Raw genomic sequence first — 23,965 nt, 5'->3', positions numbered from 1 at the left:
AGAATAGATGGAATGTTTCTAATTTTGAACCAAAGCACTGTTGATACAGATGAGTATAGTAAATACAGAATTCAAACACAACAGCAAAGCGGGATGTATCCTCCATGAGTGAGAGATAGAATCTAACTGCAAGCTGAAACAGTCAGAGAATACAATAAGAAGGATGGAAAGTTCAGTGATTCGCAGATTTAGAAAAATGCTTCTCTCTGATATGTTCCCCTCCTTTGTCAGTCTGGTGTCCTTGACAAGAGATCCTGGTTCTCCTCTGACCTCACACATAAGTCATAGGCATCAAGGCTGGTTGCTATGGAAACTCCCACATGACCTGCCCAGCTTTAGACCATATTTTTTCAATGCAGCCAATGCTTTTCAATGGGGAAATATCAATGAATGAAACGAATGACATGTTTCATTTGTGGGACTTGCTCATACATTTTTTGGGAGCACACAAATCAAATGAATATAGTATATTTGTCATGGATAGGCCATTCATTTTAAACAAATACACATCCCTAGTGGAAAGTGATGCACGGAGGGAAAAATAATCATAACTATAGGCAGACAATGCTAAGTTCTGTATTAGGAGTCACTACCCAGGAAAAACATCTTGGTGTCATTGTGGACAATACATTTAAAACCTCAGCCCTGTATATGATCGCTACCAAAAAAGGAAAGGGAATGTTAAGGATTATTCAGAAAAGAATGGAGAGCAAAACTGAGACTATCATAATGCCCTTTTATATATGCATAGTTCAACCAGACCTTTACTATTGTGTGTAGTTCTGGCCTCCCCATCTCAAAAAGATGCAGAGAAGAACACATATAGTAAATTATTACTGTTGTGTCCGTCGGTTCCCGACACCCTCTCTCCGCCCTCCTTACCTCTTTGGCGACTCCCTCTTCACCTGCGGAAAGATTGGTTGCCGCGGCGTCCTCCTGCTGAAGTCCTCCAGCGTCCCCAGCCCGGCTAGACGCTGCAACCTGCCATGTTTCCTGGAGGCCTAGGGGCGTGCGCGCGGCGCTGCCCCGATTGAAGTACCGGCGATGGCGCGAACCTCAGGGGTGTTCCCCTGAGATGACGTCACCCGCGATGGATATAAGGTCTTAGAATTTGCTAACAGATTGAGTTAGCAAGGGTTCGGGTTACTCTACCTAAGCTACTCTGCCTCCTCGGACTTACCAGAGGAACCGACTCCTCGGGGTCCTCGCTGTCTCCTTTGTTTTTCAGGTGACAGTCTGGAACCGGTACTTGCGCCTCGAGGGCCCTCGTTCCCAGACTTGTCGTATTCTCTTCTGCCTGGAAGTCATCACTGCTAACTACATCAGTGAGTTACCATCGATCTCTCAGAGCTTTCCCTGGAACCAGGTACTCGCTCCTCAAGGGCCTAAACATTCCAGCTCCTGGGCTTCTATGAGACATTGTGTGAGTGTTACCATCAGGTTCAGTACATGAACTCTGCATACCCTGCCTACTCACTATATTTCAGTTTCTCTACAGCTCAGCCTCCAGGGACTCGCTGTTGCAGTATCTGAAGGACTACAGCCCAGCCGGGCATTCCAGCTCACTACTGCCACCTCTGGTGGTTCAGTATTCTGTCTAATAAAAGAACTAGTGTGTGTTTGTCTCCTAACTCTGAGCCTGACCGGTGGTCCCTCTCGGGATCTTCCCCCGGGGGTGTGGTCATCTGCCACTGGTCCAAGGATCCACCCACAACTCTCCTAAATAACAATCACTTCTATAGTGCTGCTTGACATACACAGGACTGAACAAAAACACATACGAGACAGTTCCTGCTTGGAAGAGCTTACAATTTAAATCAAGACAAACATACAGGGAAAAATCAATAAGGATGTAAGTGTAATAATCATCAGGGCTTAAAATTTAAAAGCAGCCTCAGAAAGGTGGGGATTTAGATGGGATTTAGACAAGGTGAGAGAGAAAGCAGGACACCAGCTCAGGAAGACTATTCCAAGCACACGGCACATCCAGGAGGAAAGCAGGGAGGCAGGAATTGGCAGTTGAGGAAAAGGGCACAGATAGGAGGGACTTGTCTGATCATTGGGTGCATGATGAGGGGTGTAGAGAGAGATAAGAGAGAAGAGGAGATGCAGATTGAAGACTCTTTTAGGTGAATAAAAGGATCTTGAACTGTATGTGGGAACCGAAAGGAAGCCAAAGGAGTGATGTGAGAAGAGGAGTTATGTGGTTGTAGCTACTTTGGCAAAAGATAAGTCATGAAGCTGAATGTTGAGAGTGCAGAGACGGGCGACCTAAATGATATGGGGCATGGAACGGCTGCCTTATGAAGGAAGGCTAAACAGGTTAGGGCACTTTAGCCTGGAAAAGAGATGACTGAGAGGGGATAAGATAAAGATTTTTAATTATGAAAAAACTGGTAACAGATTTAAAGCAAATTGGAGAAAGTATTTTTTCATTCAGTGTACAACAAAGCTGTGGAATTTGTTGCTGGAGGACATAATCAAGGCATCTAGCATAGATGGGTTGAAAAGAGGTTTGGACAAGTCCATAAACAATTATTACCCAGGTAGACTTGGGGAAAGCCAGTGCTTATGCCTGGGAGTAAGCAACAAGTTCTGTCAGGTAATTCCTGGTGACCCGGATTGCCCACTGTCGGAAACAGGATGCTGGGCTCAGTGGATCCTTGGTCTTACCCAGTATGGCAGATCTTATGTTCTTATGAGCAGGGCCACCACCAGGCAAGCGGAGGAGAGGCAAGCTTGGGGAGCTTTCCTCCAGCACCGGGAGGGCACGTTCCTCTCCCCCCCTCCAGCCCAGTCATTCCAAAGCTTACAATGGCTCAAAATTTCTCCTCTGTTCCCCATCCTCTGTTCCCCATCCTCTAGCCCCCACCCGTGCACCTCTTGCCTTTCTGCCAGTTGCTCCACTGTCTTTTAGTTGGGCTGCACAGTTCACTGATCAGAAGCTGCTGAGCTATGCCCTGCTCTGTGTGATTCAAACAGCTGATGACTGAACCACAGGGGCCATAGGACAGAGAAAGGTGGAGAGGTGTTGGTGGCAGGGGGTGCTGCACTCCTCTCTCTCAGTGCCCGCCGGCAGTCGCTTGGCTTGCCCACCCCTTTCAATGACCCTGGTGGGGAAAAGTAGCAGAGAGCCCAAGATGATGATGGAGGGGGAAGTGTTATGCACCAAACCTGCTTATAGCACTTCTCCACGGTCACAAGAATACTATACTTAGATTTTGTATAGAGTATAATTTTTTTATTGAGCAATATAAGTATTCTTGGGAGCTGCTGGATGCCAGTTCTCTGACAAATTGACCAACCAGCAACTTGATTGTATACATGGATTGATCCTTCTTTTATAGGTAAAATACAATACAGTACTAGGTCAGAAATTCTTAAGTTGCGTGACCACCTGGAGTATCATTTATATACGTTGTCATGTCAACAGCATGATAAATTATCCTTAAATTACCCTGACCAGTTCTCCAAGTTGGGGCCCATTTACCATCACTCTTTAGATAATCCTTTGTTCTGTTAAAATCTCGCTGCTCAGGGCACTCTTCATATCTTAGGCTGTGTTTACAGAAGCCCCTGTAATCGACATTCTAGCCTGAGGTTCTGACCGTTGCCTTCTGCTCTTGTGACCCTATAATTAGGCATCACAAATTGTCGCCAGCTTCAACTGCTGTGCAGGTGTCCTTGGAATTCCTCCAGGTCAGGCTCAGTTGGGCATTTAAAGTTCACATAGCCAGAAAGGCTAAGATAGCAGAGGATTCTGGGTCAGTTGCCGTCTCCATGTTGGTCTCAAGCTCAGGCACACATATCAGAAGAAGGGGATGCGAAAGAAAAAGGTGGTGACTAGGAAGAGGTTAAAGTTAGAGAGAGAGGGAGAAAGGGAGACAGACACATACACATGTAACCTCTGGGATGATAGTCCCGGATAAAGGCCCCAGGAAGTGCGCATCAAAAACAGTATGTTATTTATATTTATTTTAAAAGGTTTATGAAGTGCGCGCGACTAGAGCACACTTGAGATGGTTTACATTAAAAACATACTTAATAAGAGCCAACAACATAAATAGAGCAAGCAATAAAATTAATAGCACAACACTGCATGCAATTCAAGAGGCCCCAAAACAACTAAAGCTATTAAAAAGTCGAATCAATTGAAAAAAACTTTCATTGGAATGTCTTTTTAAATAAAATCATTTTCAAGGTTTCTATCAACCAACCAAAGTAACAACAGGACCAACAACGTTAAAAATTTAAAAAAGCTCACCTGTTCAAAAAATATCACAGTGTCTCTCCAGATAGATGTCAGCAAGCTGGGAAGCCAGTGTTCAATTTTCCCAATGTTATGGAAATATTATGAATGCTTCGGTCATCTCTTCTTAAGATGCTCTCACACCTGGATGTGGGACCCTGACACAGCAGAGAATGGCACACAGATTTTGGATTATACTATTATAGAAACAACCAAAAAACAAAAAACAACTGCTTCAAATTGTCTAATCGCAATATTGCTTAAAGGACATCCACATTTCAACCCAAACTTGCCCCAGGATCGCTCTCAAACACCTCCAAGTGCTGAGTCAAACAAACAGAATCACCGGCACCACACCTGATGCTGCATCACGGGTTTGGATAAGATGGACAGTTTGGGAATAATTGTGCCAGTCCCTTGATGCAGGCAGCTGGTGCTACCGAAACGCTGCAGTATCGGGTGTGGTGACAGTAATTCTGTTTATTCGACTCAGCGCTTGCGGGTGTTTGGAGAGAGTTTGGGTTGAAATGTTGGAGATGCTTCAAAAACGCTGCATTATCACCTGATTTTGCCGCTGCCGCCGCTATTATTACAAGTTTCACTCATTTGGAGTCTGTCCAGCCGTGGTGTGTTGTCTGGTTATGTGTATATGTGTGGTATATATGTTAGTCTGTTTTTCATGTGGTTAAGTTTCTTTTGGACATTAACAATAGATGAGTAGATAGAGATTCATTGCTTGAATTATGTTTAAATTGTAAGAGAGAAATTTCATAATAAATAATAAAGTAGATTTTATAATAAATAAATAATAAATCTATTCAGTGCTTGAGTTTGTTATAGTAAGCCATCGTTGACTGTCTTTTTTGGGTGTCCTTTAAGCATTACAGTATTGTAGGCAATTAATAACTTGCCATCTTTTTAATTTGATGACAAAAACAAATTGACAATAACTCCTCTGTATAAGTGAATTACAGTTACAAAATAATAAACCTCCCATACCAAAACTGCACTAAATGCCAGCACTCAAATATTAACAACTCTACCTATGAAAAGGCAAACACTGCAAATATTTCCCTAAAACACCAATACACTTTTTATTATGAAACAGGAAATGTCAAGCTGCTATACTACCCTAGACAGAAACTACATGTGAGCAGAATACCTCACTTTGGTCACACATGCAGAGCATAGACAGATCCTGTGCCTGCTTCATCGCCATGTTCATAAAATCGAAGAGTGCTGTACCGACTTCAAGAGGCTTTTGTACCTTTTCCAGGGCCCGTAACATTCAGGAAAGTAGTTTCTTTTATGCTGACCTTCATGTTGTTTCATTTTACCTTCAAGGGCAACTTGCGGTTGATTTTATATGTGTCTGATGTACTCAACAATGTGCCCTGAAGATAAGCCTTTAAGGCTTCCCAGCACAGGGTGGGATTATAATCCAGAGTCTGCATGAAATTCAGTATGATCAGCAATAGCATGAACCATCAAAGTGTTTAAACACCATGAACGTCCTTGGGCTCGAGCCTCTGACACATCCAGTGACAGCCAGATGGGATGGCGATCTAAAAGGCTACAGGATAACATACCTACCTCAGCCAGCATAGAGGGCTCACAGTAGTACACAGGAAATAGCCAATGCTACTATAGGTCTTGTGCCTAAAAGTCTTAGCTCATTATAAAGCAGAGTGTTTACACAGAGGCATCATGCGGAGAGGATGCCCTATCTAGCAGCAAATTTGGGCAAATATTGCAATCCCCTCCTATGATCAGCATTGCTGAACCAAGAGTCAGAAGATTATCCCTGAGACCTTTAAAAAAATGTGTTGCTTTTGGAATTAGGACCATAAAGATTAACCAAAGTGAAAGAGAGTGCATTAACAGTACAACATACAATAATGTACCTCCCTTCTGGATCACATTTAGAATGAGGAACTACAAGTGGGAGTTGTTTATCAATTAAATGCAACACCCCCAACCCCCGCCCCTATCCATGAAATAAAGGATGCATAACCCATCCAGAGAGTAATTTCTTGTTTTCTGGCTTAGTGAGAGCAATTTGTGCTCTCTGCCTTCTGCCAAACTGGAGAATGAGTTTTCCTCTTGATGGGAGATGAAAAATAATGGACATCCAAGGATGGAATATTAATTTGAATTCCCATTATAACTTCCACACAAAAGATAATTGGCTGAACCCATGCTGTAGGGCATCCCAAGAGATGAAGAACCATACTATATACTAGCATACTTAGCTAAATTAAGAAAATTTCCACAACTGCCACTGTTGTGATAAACATAACCCCAAACCTCCATCCCAACTTCTGACCCCCTCCCCCTTGCAAACATAGCAAGAAACAACCCAGTGGCTGACAGCCCTAACCAGTGTGGATTCGTGCCAACCTGTGACCCATCCCGGACAAGCACCCCTATGAAGACACTTGAATCCCCTTGGTGGGAACTAGCTCGAGACCAAGGAAACAGGCAAACTTTAATCAACCAACTACAAAAGCACACCCCATGCCCAATCCCAGTCCAACACATCCCTCCCCCTTTCCTGCATCCAGTGAAACCAGAATGAAGAATAAGCTAGCATAAAAAGCAATAACTAAAAGCATGTATACAACAGGAAGAAACAAAGAAGCATCAGCTTTTCTGACACAGCATGGGGTACAGGAGTGGCAAGGGTTCCTGAAGCTGAACATAAGAACATAAGAAATTGCCATGCTGGGACAGACCAAGGGTCCATCAAGCCCAGCATCCTGTTTCCAACAGTGGCCAAACCAGGCCACAAGAACCTGGCAATTACCCAAACACTAAGAAGAACCCATGCTACTGATGCAATTAATAGCAGTGGCTATTCCCTAAGTATAATTGATTAATAGCCATTAATGGACTTCTCCTCCAAGAACTTATCCAAATCTTTTTTGAACCCAGCTACACTAACTGCACTAACCACATCCTCTGGCAACAAATTCCAGAGCTTTATTGTGCGTTGAGTGAAAAAGAATTTTCTCCGATTAGTCTTGAATGTGTTACTTGCTAACTTCATGGAATGCCCCCTAGTCCTTCTATTATTCGAAAGTGTAAATAACCGAGTCACATCTACTCGTTCAAGACCTCTCATGATCTTAAAGACGAAGAAACTACAACATAAAATGGGGAAGCAAACCACAGAAGCCTGGAAGGCAGATTGTTTTCGCTGGAAGGTAACAGGAGTAGCTTCATGACTGGAAGATTTGTGAAAAAACATTTGGACAATAATAGCACAGAGCCATAAAAGCCACGAAGCACAGAACGTCATAGCTTCGGCACTCAGTCTCGGGCGGTGCATTTGAGAGCAATCCTTCCACCCTATCCAGGGCTGTAGGTGAAAGTTGCTGAGTCTCTTGCATATTAGGCCAACACAAAACAACAAAAAAAAAAACCCCCGCAATGCAAAATGAAGATTCAAAAAGGATAAAGTAACAAAAAGAAAAATGCATCCAATGTAAGGACTTCCTTAACTACCAAATCCCAATTAGCTGCTCTTGCTTATTATTATTTTTTGGACCACTCACATACATCATAGGATCTCAGTTTACTGCAGAAAGAGAAGCAGAGTCTTTCAGCGGTTTCACATCAGAGCACTTGGTGACCATGCCGTTAACAAGTACCAGCCATATGCCCAGAGATTGTAGCTTTTTTACCTTGCCATATTCCTGGCATTTCTTCAGAAGCTTGCTGGAAAAATCCTGAAAAATTATGATTTTGCTCCCCCTAAATTGTAGATCTCCTGCTTCTCTTGCCACGTTCAGAATCTGCAGTTTATCACATAGTGATGTAGCTGCACTACATCAGCACATGGCCACCCCTACTGTTACTGGGGATGGAGCCAGGGCACAAGGCACACGATCCAGCTTAATGCATCATTATTGCATTGCAGATCTAAGAAGTCTGGCAGTCAATTTGTGAAAAAGGAAATAGCATCTGCACCATCAATTTTTTTGGGCAAACCAAAGATTCAAAGGTTATTGCATGTCAAGCAGTTCTTGAGATCATCGATCTTATCTGCATTAAATTTCTGTTGCCTTTCCAGCTTATCAATGTTGGCACATGCTGCTGTGATTGAGAAACCCATGTTTCTACTTCATCAAATTCTAGAGGAGTTATCTTGCACCGCCTCTACCCAACTGAACAACTTTGTCTACAATTGCACCAAGTTTTGAGTCTGAAAAAAGTTTCCATTAGATCACAAATGTAGTCAGTGTCACTGGCAGGGGCTGGTTCCACTGAATCTACCTTTTCCTCTGAGGCTGCATCTGTGGCTTGCGTTATCAGGTCAGAAAGAGATTTATGTGAAGCATTTTTTATCTTACACCTTTGATCTGCCCATAAATCTGGAATAGATCACTCTGCTAAACCTTTAGACAGTGACACATTGGCTTTACAGATTATTAGTAATGGCCCATAGTGCTAAACAGCAAGATTGTAGCAAAAGCTAAGCCATGTGGCACCTACCAGGTTCATCACATAACCAGAAGTCCTCTCTGACTCCTTTTCTGAATCCAGGTCTTAATCCAGAAAACCCAGAGGCCTCCAACCTTAAAAAAAAAAATAAAACCAGGGAATAGCCATGGACTTGCTCTATCTAGAAGGGTCAACTAAAATTCCCACACCCTAAGATGGTGCTAAGATCTATGTACTATAAGAACACACCATTCCAGGCTACCATACAGGGGAGCTACATACCCTAGGGATGTGCAGCCGGAAAGTTTTCGTTGCAATCGTGATATGTATTCGTTGGGGGTCATTTCCTTTGCATTTGGATGTATGGCGCCCCGATACGTTAATATGTGAATTTGTTTTCCGGTTCCCATTAAAGTCAATGGGGGAAGGATTTCCAGCCTATTTTTGGCTGCAGAATTGGGGTTTTATTATCAATTTTGATTAAACTTCTGGGGAGCAATCATCAGAACAACAAAAGAGCTCCAAGGTACTTAGACTGTGGCAAAGTGGCACCAAAGTGGCATCAATAGCCTAAGGCACTGTAAAGGAGCAAAGGGGTACCAGAAGTTGCAAGAGTGCTTTAACAGAAGCACAAAGCAGCAGCGAAAGTGTCAAAAACACATCACAGCTTCAAAAGAGAGCACCGATAACAGATGCATGAACCCTCGAAGGCAGCACGACAGGCAAAGCGGCAAGACAAGTGGCATTGACATCCTACAGCACAATGAAAGGGGAACATAGCAAGCAGAAAGACTAGCACTAACACACTGAGAAACCATGATAGTGGCAAGAACACCACAAGGAGTTAAGTGAGTCGTCTGGTGTATGGCAGCAAGGCAGAGTGGCAGAAAGCTGATAGGGGCAAGACAGGCTGGCAGAGCGAAGGTAGTCTGGTCCCTGTAGTTTTGATAGGGGAAAGACAGGCTGGCAGAGCTGAGGTAATCAGGTCCCTGTGGTTTTGATAGGGGCAAGACAGGCTGGCCCAGGAGAGAGTTCCCATTCCTTTGTGCAGGAAAGGGCTCCCTAGAATGGGTTTTCCCCTAGAGTGGGGTGTTTCCATTGGTGTCTAGTGAATACCCAGAAGCTACTGACTGTACTTATGCACTTCAGCTGATGACAAAAGAACTTGAAGAGCTCTCAGAAATAAGAAAACTGCTACCCAAGTCCAAATCTACAATATAAACCTATGTTGACTTTGTACCCTACAGTGCCTCTGTAAACAATGGGAACACAGAAGATGAACTAGAGTACAACTACCACCAGTTTTCTATAGCACTAGAAACATTAATGTGGCAACTAGGAAACATCTAGGGAAAATGGCCCGTATTATGAAGGTCATGAAAACTATATCCTAGCTCCAAGCTGGACAGACAGGCACAGCGTTAGAGGTCAGTCAAGCCCTGGTAGGGACATAAGGCCTGGATGGGCAGGCACAGCGTCAGAGGTCAAGCCCTTGTAGGGACGTAAGGCCTGGACAGACAGGCACAGCAGTCGAGGACAGAGGTCAATCTCATCTAGTGACATAAGGCCTGGACAGACAAGCAGAGCAATCGAGGTCAAACACTTGTAGTAACACAAGGCCTGGATGGACAGGCACAGCAGTCGAGGACAGAGGTCAATCCCACCTAGGGACATAAGGCCTGGATGAACAGGCAAAGCAATCGAGGTCAAACACTTGTACGAACACAAGGCCTGGACGAAAAGGCAAAGCAATCGAGGTCAAACACTTGTAGGATCATAAGGTCTGGACGGACAGGCACAGCAGTCGAGGACAGAGGTCAATCCCACCTAGGGACAAAAGGCCTGAATGGACAGGCACAGCAGTCGAGGACAGAGGTCAATCCCACCTAGGGACATAAGGCCTGGACAGACAGGCACAGCAATAAAGGACAGAGGTCAATCCCACCTAGGGACATAAGGCCTTGACGGACAGGCAGAGCAGTCGAGGACAGAGGTCAATCCCACCTAGGGACATAAGGCCTGGACGGACAGGCACAGCAATCGAGGTCAAACACTTGTAGGAACACAAGGCCTGGACAGACAGGCAAAGCAATCGAGGTCAAACACTTGTAGGAACACAAGGCCTGGACAGACAGGCACAGCAGTTGAGGACAGAGGTCAATCCCACCTAGGGACAAAAGGCCTGAACGGACAGGCACAGCAGTCGAGGACAGAGGTCAATCCCACCTAGGGACATAAGGCCTGGACAGACAGGCACAGCAATAGAGGACAGAGGTCAATCCCACCTAGGGACATAAGGCCTGGACGGACAGGCAGAGCAGTCGAGGACAGAGGTCAATCCCACCTAGGGACATAAGGCCTGGACAGACAGGCAGAGCAGTCGAGGACAGAGGTCAATCCCACCTAGGGACATAAGGCCTGGACGGACAGGCACAGCAATCGAGGTCAAACTCTTGTAGGAACACAAGGCCTGGACAGACAGGCAAAGCAATCGAGGTCAAACACTTGTAGGAACACAAGGCCTGGACTAACAGGCAAAGCAATCGAGGTCAAACACTTGTAGGAACACAAGGCCTGGACAGACAGGCACAGCAGTCGAGGACAGAGGTCAATCCCACCTAGGGACATAAGGTCTGGATGGACAGGCACAGCAATAGAGGACAGAGGTCAATCCCACCTAGGGACATAAGGCCTGGATGGACAGGCACAGCAATCGAGGTCAACATTTGTAGGAACACAAGGCCTGGATGAACAGGCAAAGCAACTGAGGTCAAACACTTGTAGGAACACAAGGCCTGGACGGACAGGCAGAGCAGTCGAGGACAGAGGTCAATCCCACCTAGGGACATAAGGCCTGGATGGACAGACACAGCAATAGTGGACAGAAGTCAATCCCACTTAGGGACATAAGACCTGGACAGACAGGCACAGCAATCGAGGTCAAACACTTGTAGGAACACAAGGCCTGGACAATCAGGCAAAGCATTCGAAGTCAAACACTTGTAGGAACTCAAGGCCTGTATGGACAGGCAAAGCAATTGAGGTTAAACACTTGTAGGAACATAAGGCCTGGACTAACAGGCAAAGCAATCGAGGTCAAACACTTGTAGGAACATAAGGTCTGGACAGACAGGCACAGCAGTTAAGGACAGAGGTCAATCCCACCTAGGGACATAAGGCCTGGACGGACAGGCACAGCAATAGAGGACAGAGGTCAATCCCACCTAGGGACATAAGGCCTGGACGGACAGGCAAAGCAATTGAGGTCAAACACTTGTAGGAACATAAGGCCTGGACAGTTGATGGTCAGGCACAGCGTTTGAGATCAGGCCTTTGTAGGGATGTACGGCCTGGGCAGTGGTCGGTCAGGCACAGCATTTGAGGTCATGTACATGTGCTGCAGTGATATATTATCTGGAGCATAGGAGGATGTTAGAGCTGCTGCAAGGCTTTGAATTGCTTTTATTCATTTTGCCATTCACAGGTAAAATTTGGGAACCCAAGTAAAGGCAGGTTTACTTTAAAAAATACTAGCATTTCCATCAACTCTGGTGCCAGCCTTGAGCAGTGAGGGCTCATGATATCCCCTGTCATTGAAAAGACATGTTCACTGGGCACACTGGTTGGTAGACATGACAGATATCGCTGAGCCACTTTGGCTAGGTGTGTCCAGACAGTGGACTTGTGTGCCCAATATGCCAGCGGATTTCTCTGCATGTTTTCTATTGGCTCTGAGAGATACCATGTCACTGACAGCTGTGCTGGTGTCTCCTTTGCTTGGGCAGGCTGAGAGTCACTCATGCCAGCTGCTTTCTCTCTCGCCCATTGCTCAAAAGATGAATCTTTATGGGCAACATGCCTTGGGCGTTCTGACGTGGAGGAGGAGGAGGTACTATCTGTCGCTGACAAAGTGCTGCTCCTGCTTGGGCTAGCAGCACAACTCTCAGAAGTGCCCGCTGTTTCCACCGCTGCTTGAAGCCTAATCTGTCTCTGCCTATGGCGCTCCTGTTCACGGACCTTTGCTAACAGCAGGTCCTTCACCAATAAGAGACAATCGTACTGTAGGGCGAGTTTCCCTTTCACACGGGGATCACAGACTGTGGCGAGCATGTATGTGTTCTGTTCTGTTAAAGGCCTTAATCTCTCCTTCACCTGCTGCTGCAAAACGTCCAGACAATGCAACACCTCAACTGTCATTCCCTCTTCCTGTTTAAAGGCCTCCAAACGTTCATCCAGGAGATGAACTATAGGGATGATGTCAGCCAAGGTGGCACTTCTGGAACCCAGCTCCTCCGTGACATCCTTGAAGGGCTGCAGGATTTTTTACCAGCTGACTCATGACTTACCATTCATGATGCCCTAGGGGATTCTGCACACCTATGTCCATTGTACCAGAAAGTTCATGAACGGGGTGTCTGCAGCTCCACTAACCTCTCCAGCATCATAAAGGTGGAATTCCACCGGGTGGCAATGTCTTGAATGAGACGCTTGTGAGGCATTTCCAAATCAGTCTGCTTTTTTCGGAGAACCTGCCCCGCCTTCACACTTCTGTGGAAGTGCACTGCTATGTTCCTGCACTTGTGTATTAACCTATTCAGGTATTCATTCTCTTTGTCATTGGAATCCAACCCCAGAGCTGACTTCACTACCAGAGTGTGTGCAAAACATCGGATGTTCTTAAAGCACCCGTCGTTTATTGCCTTAACCATGTTTGCACCATTGTCTGTGACAAAGAACCCTGCCTGAGTTTTCCTCTCTCGCTGGTGTAGTTGCCAGCCCTCCAGCATCTGTCTGATGCATGCTAGAATATTGGCTGCAGTATGGGACTGGTCCATCAGGTGGGTGTGCAGTAAAGCCCACCTCCACCCTAATACTTCTTCAGTAATAGAGCTGCTGGCTGCCCCTGCCTCAGCCATGTCCCACCAGTGTGCTGTCAGAGAGAGGTAAGAGTGTGCAGCATTCATGGCGGTCCAGATCTCGGAGGTGAAATGCACTCTTCCCTTTGCCTTAGCTAGCAGCGCTTGCATGCGACTGCGACACTGCTTCTACAGGCTGGGGATGACCTTTCTACTAAATGTGGTTCTGGAGGGGACTTTGTAATTTGGAAGTACGACCTTTAGAAAACGCTTGAAACCCACATTCTCCACTAACTACAAGGGCTGGTCATCAAGGGCAATCATTTCCCCAATGGTCCTAGTTACAACTTTTGAGGCTGCCTGCCTCCTACCCCGGGATAGCGTTACTGCACTCCACCCCATTTCCTCCATGGTGGATTGTTGCTTCTGCCACATGTTAGGGGGTTGCTGGCTTGCCACCTGACTGCTAGAAGGGGATGAGGGCGTGGGCTGACTCTGCTGCTTTTCTACCACTGCACACTGCTTGGAATGGGTCCCCCGACTGGTTCTGCCACCATCCCCAGATGGCAGTAATCTTGTTGGGTGTTGCCTCTTCATATGATGGTTCATGCCAAAATTAGATAGATGTCCCATTTGCTTGCCTCTGCTAATAGCCCTGGCACAGTAATTACACCGAGCATAACGCAGGTCTTCTGTCACTTTAAAGTGGCTCCAGATCGCAGATGTCTTTCGTGATCCTCCCCTCTCTAAAGCCTTGGGGGTGGAAGCTGCCACTGGAGCTGAGGTAGTGGGTGCACCCTGAGAAGCAATGCCAGGGGGGCCTCAGTCACCCTCTGTGCCTGTGCTGACTGCTCTTCCTCCTCCTCCTCATCACTTTCATCTCTCCCCTGCTGCACTGAAGTGGAGGCTAAGACAGGACTAACTGATCCTACCGAAGATTCTTCACCTATTACTTCTTCCATTTCTGATGAGAATCCCACACAAGAAGATTCTTCATCTGAAACAGAAGCAAACAGTGACTGTGCTACCTTGTCAACGCTAAGTGTTAATCGAGACTTCTGTCCCCCTGCTGCTTTTGGGTGTCTACATTTTGTCTGGCATGACTCTGCCTCCCCTTCCCTCACCTTTAAAACTACAGGGCCAGAAACATGTGATGGTGATGGCGATGCATCATGGTCAGATTTCATTTTTTTCAGGATGGAACTGCCAGTCCCTACAAAGAGTTTAGATTGCGACACATGCCTTTTTAACTGTACTGGTGGTGTTGCACTAGTGTCTTTTGAGGTGCCTCCTCTGCCAGTCCCAATCACTCGACTACATCTATCTTTCCCTAACATTATGGATTTAATGTCACTGAGTAGTGCCTACCACTGCCCACTGTCACGGTGCCTGGCTGTGCACACAGACACTGCTTGCTTATAAGCACAAAAGAGGCAGACTCCCTGGGCACTTGACTGCACAGACCCACCCAATAGTTAGGTTCAGTCTGTTAAAAATACCCACCGCCCACTGTCAAGGTGCCTGGCTGTGCACTGTGTGTGGTGTGCACACAGACGCTGCTTGCTTGTAAGCACAAAAGAGGCAGACTCCCTGGGCACTTGACTGCACAGACCCACCCAATAGTTAGGTTCAGTCTGTTAAAAATACCCACTGCCCACTGTCACAGTGCCTGGTAGGGATGTGAATCGTTTTTTGACGATTTAAAATATCGTCCGATATATTTTAAATCGTCAAAAATCGTTAGAGGCGATATATAGTAGGAATTCCCCCGATTTATCGTCAAAAATCATAAATCGGGGGAAGGGGGATGGGGATGGGAAGGGGGAGGGCGCGAAAACCGGCACACTAAAACAACCCTAAAACCCACCCCAACCCTTTAAAATAAATCCCCCACCCTCCCGAACCCCCCCAAAATGTCTTAAATTACCTGGGGTCCAGTGGGGGGGGTCCCGGTGTGATCTTCCACTCTCGGGCCACGGGTGCGTTGATAGAAATGGCGCCGGCGCTACCTTTGCCCTGTCATATGACAGGGCAAAGGTAGCGCCGGAGCCATTTTGGTTCCTGTCCCCCGATGTCACGAGCGTAGAAGATCGCTCCCGGACCACCGCTGGACCCCCAGGGACTTTTGGCCAGCTTGGGGGGGGCCTTCTGACCCCCACAAGACTTGCCAAAAGTCCAGCGGGGGTCCGGGAATGACCTCCTGCACTCAAATCGTGTTGCCGTATTGCAAAATGGCGCCGGCCATAACGCCATTCGGCCGCGCCATTTTGCAATACTCGGGCCATATTGCAAAATGGCGCTGGCCGTATGGCCATACTGCCGTATTGCAAAATGGCGCAACATGATTCGAGTGCATGAGGTCGTTCCCGGACCCCCGCTGGACTTTGGCAAGTCTTGTGGGGGTCAGGAGGCCCCCCCAAGCTGGCCAAAAGTCCCTGGGGGTCCAGCGGGGGTCCGGGAGCGATATCCTACGCTCGTGACGTCGGGGGACAGGAACCAAAATGGCGCCGGCGCTACCTTTGCCCTGTCATATTCCCACTGCCCACTGTCACAGTGCCTGGCTGTGCACTAATGTGTGTGGTGTGCACACAGAAGCTGCTTGCTTATAAGCACAAAAGAGGCAGACTCCCTGGGCACTTGACTGCACAGACCCACCCAATAGGTTCAGTCTGTTAAAAATTCCCACTGCCCACTGTCACGGTGCCTGGCTGTGCACTAATGTGTGTGGGTGCACACAGATGCTGCTTGCTTGTAAGCACAAAAGAGGCAGACTCCCTGGGCACTTGATTGCACAGACCCACCCAATAGTTTAGGTTCAATCTGTTAAAAATACCCACTGCCCACTGTCACGGTGCCTGGCTATGCACTGTGTGTGGTGTGCACACAGACGCTGCTTGCTTGTAAGCACAAAAGAGGCAGACTCCCTGGGCACTTGATTGCACAGACCCACCCAATAGTAAGGTTCAGTCTGTTAAACTAACCACTACCCACTGAAGCCCAGTGCACAGAGAGACTAAGTGACTTGAATTAAAAAAAATCAGTTTAAAAAAGCTGGAATTTTTGTCACTCCAGAAAAATGGATGAAATTGAAAATAATATATCTCTCCAAGCCAGCCACAACACCCTAATAGTGAGTGGTAGCTGCTTCTCTCCCTGGCACAGCTTCTCTTCTCAGTCAGATCACCTAAATAAACAGGTTGAAAGAAACAGGACTAGCTGGCCCTGGCACTGCAGCAAAATAAAGAATAATTAGCTTTTTCTTTCCTTAACTAGCCTATCTCTCAGTGCAGCCTCCTCTTACACCAAGCCCACCTCCCCACAGCATCGCTGGAAATAAAATGCGTGGCTCTCCTCGTGCTGATCTTTATATAGTGCTGGCTCATCAGTAAAATCGACAGAGAGCACTGAATGACAGCGCGATTGGCTGCATTCAAGTACATTTCACAAAATTTCAGTGCGGATACGCTGCATTCTGGTATCCATGCCGACCTGTCCGACCCTTTCCTGTGAGTCACTGTGACTCACAGGAAAGGGTCAGACAGGTCGGCATGGATACCGGAATGTAGGGCAAGGGCGCTGCCAATTTTGTGAAAAATCCTAGGCTAGCTAGTAGCTAATGGGGGCGAAGAAAAGCGCGCACCGAATTAAACGGATAATACGGTACATACGTGTGGAGTCGTGCTGCATTTCGCCTCCCCACGTATATAACGCACATGGCAAGATAAGTTGCGGATTGTCAATACGGCGAAAACAAATGCACACCCCTAACATAACCACACTAACTACTTCTCCATTCACCCCCCATAAACATGGAACATTCCTTCTGATAGAAATCTGATTCTGGTAGAGATCTGAGAGGATCTCTAAAACACATATACACACAGAGAGGGAAGGAGATGGGGTGATAGGGAATTTGTAAGAAAAAGCAACCAGAAGAAGGATATTGTGGGGAAAGGGAGATGATGCATGGGATGAAAGTTAAATCAGAGAGGAGGTGAAAGAGGGATCATGAGGGGAGATAATTGGGGGTGAATGGTTCAGAATAGAGAGAACAAGTGAATACAACTGGTTGAGAGGGGATGATAGGGAGTCATGGAAGGGCCAAAGAGGGAGCCATTGATGAGGACCAGATTGATGAGGGAAGAATCTAATACGGAGGAGATGGAGGCTGAGTGAAGCAAGAGTTTGTATAGATAGAAACTAGAGGATGAGAAATGATGAAGGATGAAGGAGGGATGAGATCCAGAGGTGAGACGATAGACAGAATAAAATGATGGTGATATAAGGGAGAGACTTAGAGTTAGAGAGAAGAAAAAGAGGAAAATAAGATAAAAGGAACACATAGATATCAAGAAGAGAGGAAGAGTGAGCAAAACAGGATAGAGAAGAATAGTAAGCTAGAAAGAACAACCTGGTAAAGGAAATAAAGAGAAGACAGAGAAGAGAAAATTCAGAAAAAGAGGACCAAGACCAATACAAAGTAAAACACACTCAGAAAACAAAATTTCCTCATGAAGTAGCAGCTGCCATAGAACTTAGGCACCTCCACTCTAGGGTAACAATGACTTGGAGGCAGACCCAGATGGAAGCACGGCAGGTTGCCAACATAAGAACAGAAGGTTTCCATACTGGGTCAGACCAAGGGTCCCATCAAGCCCAGTAATCCTGTTTCAACAGTGCCAATACAAGTCACAAGTACCTGGCAGTACCCAAATATTAATAAATCTCAAGCTACTATTGCTTATTAATGACCATAATAGCAGCTTATGGAATTAATTTCCTCTAGGAAACTTATCCAAACCTTTTTTTAAGCCCAATTACACTACCTGCAGTAAGCACATCCTCTGGCAATGAATTTCAGAGCTTAACTACGTGCTGAGTGAAAAAGAATTTTCTTTGATTTGTTTTAAATGTGCTACTTGCTGACTTCATAGAGTGCCCCTTGGTCCTTCTAATATCTGAGAGAGAAAATAACTGATTTACATTATCAAAATTTGGCACCAGAGCACAAATTTACCTTTGCCTAAATCCAGGCCCATATTAAAGCATGCATTCATTTTCAAGACATTAAACCCACAACAATGCACTCTTTCATTATGTGTCATTTTAAAACAAAATGAAAAGAAAACCTTGATGAAATCCATGAGTTCTCTGTTCATTTTGAAATGCAAACCTGATCTATTCTCCCACTACTGCTGCTGCTGCTGAAACCTACACCAACACATGGCCATACAAGTGAATAAAACCAGCCTCAGGAGTAAAGAATACAGGTATTTGCTCTATTATTTTGTGTGTCATGTTACAAAAATGTCCTTAAAACATACAAAACAAACAGTTTCTAAAATGAGAAATATCTAGAACAACAGGTTGGAGTCCGCAGTAATAATATAACATCTCAACAGGAAGAATGGTGGAGACACAAGCACAGAGGATCCTTAGCTGTGAGGAGTGAGGGTAAAGCCTGGGATAAGCTAGGAGGATCCTTTGCTGTTGGGGAGTGAGGGGTAAAGCATGGGATAAGCACAGAGGATCATTAGCTGTGGGGGAGTGAGGGGTAAAGCCTGGGATAAGCGCAGAGGATCCTTAGCTGTGGGGGAGTGAGGTGTAAAGCCTATGATAAGCATAGAGGATCCTTAGCTGTGGGGGAGGGAGGGGAAAACCTGGAATAAGCAAAGAGGATCTTTAGCTGTGAGGGGAGGGAGGGGTAAAGCCTCGGATAAGCACAGAGGATCCTTTGTGAGGGAGTGAGGGGTAAAGACTGGGATAAGCACAGAGTATCCCTAGCTGTGAGGGAGTGAGGGTTAAAGCCTGGGATAAGCACAGAGTATCCCTAGCTGTGAGGGAGTGAGGGTTAAAGCCTGGGATAAGCACAGAGGATCCTTAGCTGTGAGGAGTGAGGGTAAAGCCTGGGATAAGCTAGGAGGATTCCTTTGCTGTGGGGAGTGAGGGGTAAAGCCTGGGATAAGCACAGAGGACCTTACTGTGTGGGGAGTGAGGGGTAAAGCATGGGATAAGCACAGAGGATCATTACGTGTGGGGGAGTGAGGGGTAAGCCTGGGATAAGCGCAGAGGATCCTTAGCTGTGGGGGAGTGAGGTGTAAAGCCTGTGATAAGCATAGAGGATCCTTAGCTGTGGGGGAGGGAGGGGAAAACCTGGGATAAGCAAAGAGGATCTTTAGCTGTGAGGGGAGGGAGGGGGTAAATCCTCGGATAAGCACAGATGATCTTTTGTGAGGGAGTGAGGGGTAAAGACTGGGATAAGCACAGAGTATCCCTAGCTGTGAGGGAGTGAGGGTTAAAGCCTGGGATAAGCACAGAGGATCCTTAGCTGTGAGGGATTGAGGGATAAAGCCTGGGATAAGCACAGAGGATTCATAGCTGGTGGGGAGTAAGGGTAAAGTCTGGGATAAGCACAGAGGATCCTTAGCTGTGGGGGAGTGAGGGGGTAAAGCTGGGATAAGCACAGAGGATCACTAGCTGTGGGGGGAGTGAGGGGTAAAGCCTCGGATAAGCACAGAGGATCCTTAGCTGTGATGGAGTAAGGGGTAAAGCCTGGGATAAGCACAGAGGATCTTTAGCTGTGATGGAGTGAGGGGTAAAGCGTGGGATAAGCACAGATGATCCTTAGCTTTGGGGTAGTGAGGGGTAAAGCCTGGGATAAGCACAGAGGATCTTTATCTGTGATAAGCACAGAGGATCCTTAGCTGTGGGGGAAGGGAGGGGTAAAACCTGGGATAAGCACAGAGGATCCATAGCTGTGGGGGAGTGAGGGGTAAAACTGGGATAAGCACAGATGATCCTTAGGCTGTGATGGAGTGAGGGGTAAAGTGTGGGATAAGCACAGAGGATCCTTAGCTGTGATGGAGTGAGGGGTAAAGCGTGGGATAAGCACAGAGGATCTTATCTGTGGGGGAGTGATGGGTAAACCTGGGATAAGCACAGAGGATCCTTAGCTTGGGGGAGTGAGGGGTAAAGCCTGGGATAAGCACAGAGGATCCTTAGCTTTGGGGGAGTGAGGGGTAGAGCCTTGGGATAAGACAGAGGATTCTTAGCTTTGTGTGGGGAGGATTATTTGTGTTAAAAGTTTGAAAGGGAGAATTTTGTGTTAAAGTTTGAAAGGAAGGATTTTATGTAAACGTAGGAAAGGGATGTTTTTTGTGTAGAGGTAGAAAAGGGAGGTTTTTTATGTAAATGTAGGAAAGGGAGGTTTTTATGTAAAAGTATGAAAGGGTGATCTTGTGCAGAAGTAGAAAAGAGAGGATTTTATGTAAAGGTACATAAGGGAGGTTTTGTGAAGAAGACAAAAAGGGAGGTTTTTGTCTAAAGGTAGAAAATGGAGGCTTTTTTGTAAAAGTAGAAAAGGGTGGTGTTTGTGTAGAAGTAGAAAAGAGAGTTTGTTATGTAATAGTTGGAAAGGGAGGATTTCATGTAAAAGGGTGGTGTTTGTGTACAAGTTGAAATAATTATGCATCGAGTCAAAAAGAATTTTCTATGATTTGCTTTAAAATGTGCTATTTGCTGACTTCATGACGAGCTCCCTATTAGGGATGTGCAGAGCAAAAGTTTATGTCCATATGTCCATATGTCCAAAGGGGGTCCCATTTGCAGTCAATATGGACATAAACAGAATTCAATGAGTTGAGTATATGTCCATATGTGCAAATAAAAATTTAAACCCCTCACCCTCCTTAATCCCCCCCCCCCCCCCCCAAGACTTACCACAACTCCCTGGTGATCCAGCGAGGAGTGAGGACGCCATTTCTGCAATCCTTTGCGAGGAGCACGTGACGTCGGCGCCACGTCGAGTGACGCGGCGTCACGTGATTCCCCGCGAGGTCGCGCCGGAACGCTCGTTCGGCCCAAAAGGAACTTTTGGCCAGCTTGGGGGGGGGGGTCAGGATTTCCCACATATCCAACATAGCTATGTTGGATATGTGGGAAATCCGATCGTTTATGTCTCATCACTTTTTTAAGTTAAAAAAAATATATAAGTAGCGTTTTACATATGCGGTCAATACGAATGCACACCCCTACTCCCTATTCCTTGCATTATCTGAAAGAGTAAATAACTGTTTCACATTTACCCATTCTAGGCCTCTCATGATTTTATAGGCCTTTATCTTATCCTCTTCATAACAGGTAAACACTTTTCAATAAAAAAAAACAAAAAAAAAACAAAGTAAGCACGCATGATATCAGGGTAAAGCCAAGAGTAACATTAGGAAATATTTCTGCAAGCAAACGGTGATGCGTACATGGAATAGCCACCTAACGGAAGTGAGAAGACCAAACATAGTAACAGAGTTCAGGAATGTGGAGGATATATATATAGAGAATCTTTCATCATTGAAGGTGAAGGTAGAAACTGACAGGTTAATGCTGAGTGAAGAATTGGCCTTGTGGTATTCAGCTGCTGTCAGATTCTCTGGGTCTTTCATGCTTATTGGAAATTAATCTTGGGGGGGGGGGGGTTTCATATCTGGGGTGGATCTCCAAGATTTTATGGGAATAAGATCCATATGGGCTGAGTGCATTTGACAGAAGGAACTCTTCCTCTTGCTCTCGCAGGGTGACGGTGGTGGGCCCCTGGCATGCAACAGTCGGAGAGATAATATCTGGTACCAGGTGGGTATAGTGAGCTGGGTCAAGGAATGTGGCACAAAGAAGAATCCTGGCATCTATACCCTAGTCTCAAACTACCTGGAATGGCTGGAAACTGTGACGGCTGAAGCTGGGGAGCCCTTTGTACCAGAAGCACTGGCCGAGCAGGAGCCTGTCGCTGTCACATCTACGCCCAACTATTCCACAGCCACCTCCACTTTCTCCAACTCAACTTCTGCCATAGCTCCCCCCACTCTTCCTGCTACTCCTGGTACTGTTGTGCCCTTGTATGCTACACCAACATCTGCACAGTCCATAAACACCGTCCCTACCCAAGCCCCGACCAATCCCACTCTCCCAAATGTCCCTGACTCATCTGATGAACTTTTCTATCACACTGATGGCGCAGACGCCCTCAGCACTGACATCCCTACCAATGACACATCTATTCCCACTCATATCCTACCTACTATCACTAACCTTCCCCCCAATAACATTGAAAACCCCACTAATACCGCATATGCCTCTGTTTTTGTTCTTAATACACCTACAGAACCCCATAATACACCCACCTTTGCCACTAGCACTGCCGGAGGTACCTCTACCCTTCACACAGATGCTATTGACACTCCAGTCATCACTAACGTCTCCACCTCTTCCACTGACAAACACAACACTACCTCAAACTATGTCACACCCCACCCCAAATACACCACTGCCAGAACCAGCTATGCCACAAAAAACCCTACACATGAAAATGGTTATTCCATCCCTATCTACACCACTGCTACTCCCTACACTGCTAGCAGTTACATCACTCCTACCTATCCCCCTGCCACCCCTACCTATCCCCCTGCCACCCCTACCTATACCACTGCTTCCAGGTTCTCCAGTCCTACCTATAGTACTGCCAGCCCAACCTACAGCACCAGATATGCCACCCCTACCTACACTACTGCTACCCCCACTTATGGCACCAGATATGCCACCCCTACTTACCCTACTGCCACCCCCACTTATGGCACTAGATATGCCACCCCTACCTACCCTCCTGCCACTCCTGCCTATGGCATGAGTTATACCAGCCCTACACAGGCTATGCCAGCCAGCCCCTTCTACATTCAACAGCCCTATGTCCCTGCTTATCCTGATCCCACGGATGAAACCAAATCAAAGGATAGCAGGATCAACAAGGATTCTTTCAGTACAGACAAAATGGATCCTCTTGGAGCAGGCAACATCTGCTGGACAATGGCTACTTTTACTCTAGCATATATTGACCACTGCCTTCCCTGAGAGTGCTGATGTTGATTATAAAAGAATCAGTGCTGTGATTTACTGTATGGAAAGTCTGTTATTACACTCCCATATATTTATCCATGAAGTTGTCTGTTCAATACCTATTGCACAATTATTTACAGTTTCATGAAAAAACAATAATTATAGGGTTCATTTTCAGCCACTGTGCAGCTCGGCTAGTTACCCGGATAAACATATCCGGCTAACTAGCAGGGTACATTCAGCAGTGCAGTTGCATCGTTAAATATACCTGGCTATCTTAAAGTTAGTCGCTCATATCTAACTAGATAACTTTAGGAGAACCCTACAACCTAACCAGAGTTAGCAAGTTAGGTTAAACGGCTAACTCTGATCCTTCCTGGAAGGCCTACTGCCCACCCATGGAAAGCCCCCATGTTAACCAGCTAAATTTTAGCTGGGTAACTAGTTAAATGGCTAGAATTTAGCTGGATAAGGGCTAAATATAGCTGGGTAAGCCATTTAGATGGATAACTTTTATGTTAATCCCAAATAC

At 46.1% G+C, this 23,965-nt stretch overlaps 1 protein-coding gene across 1 annotated transcript in view; it reads left to right on the top strand.

Moving 5' to 3' along the window:
* LOC115081974 (DNA-directed RNA polymerase II subunit RPB1-like) overlaps positions 1-23,468 on the top strand; it is an 83,376-nt gene extending 59,908 nt beyond the window's left edge. The window contains exon 5 of the mRNA XM_029586213.1: positions 22,120-23,468. Within this exon, the coding sequence (XP_029442073.1) occupies positions 22,120-23,448 (1,329 nt within the window). The 3' untranslated portion in view covers positions 23,449-23,468. The remainder of the gene's footprint in view (positions 1-22,119) is intronic.
* Positions 23,469-23,965: the final 497 nt, after the last annotated feature.

The sequence above is a fragment of the Rhinatrema bivittatum genome, unplaced genomic scaffold (genome assembly GCF_901001135.1).
Source record: "Rhinatrema bivittatum unplaced genomic scaffold, aRhiBiv1.1, whole genome shotgun sequence".
NCBI classification, from domain to species: Eukaryota; Metazoa; Chordata; class Amphibia; order Gymnophiona; family Rhinatrematidae; genus Rhinatrema; species Rhinatrema bivittatum.
This window is presented reverse-complemented; position numbering and strand designations above follow the sequence as displayed.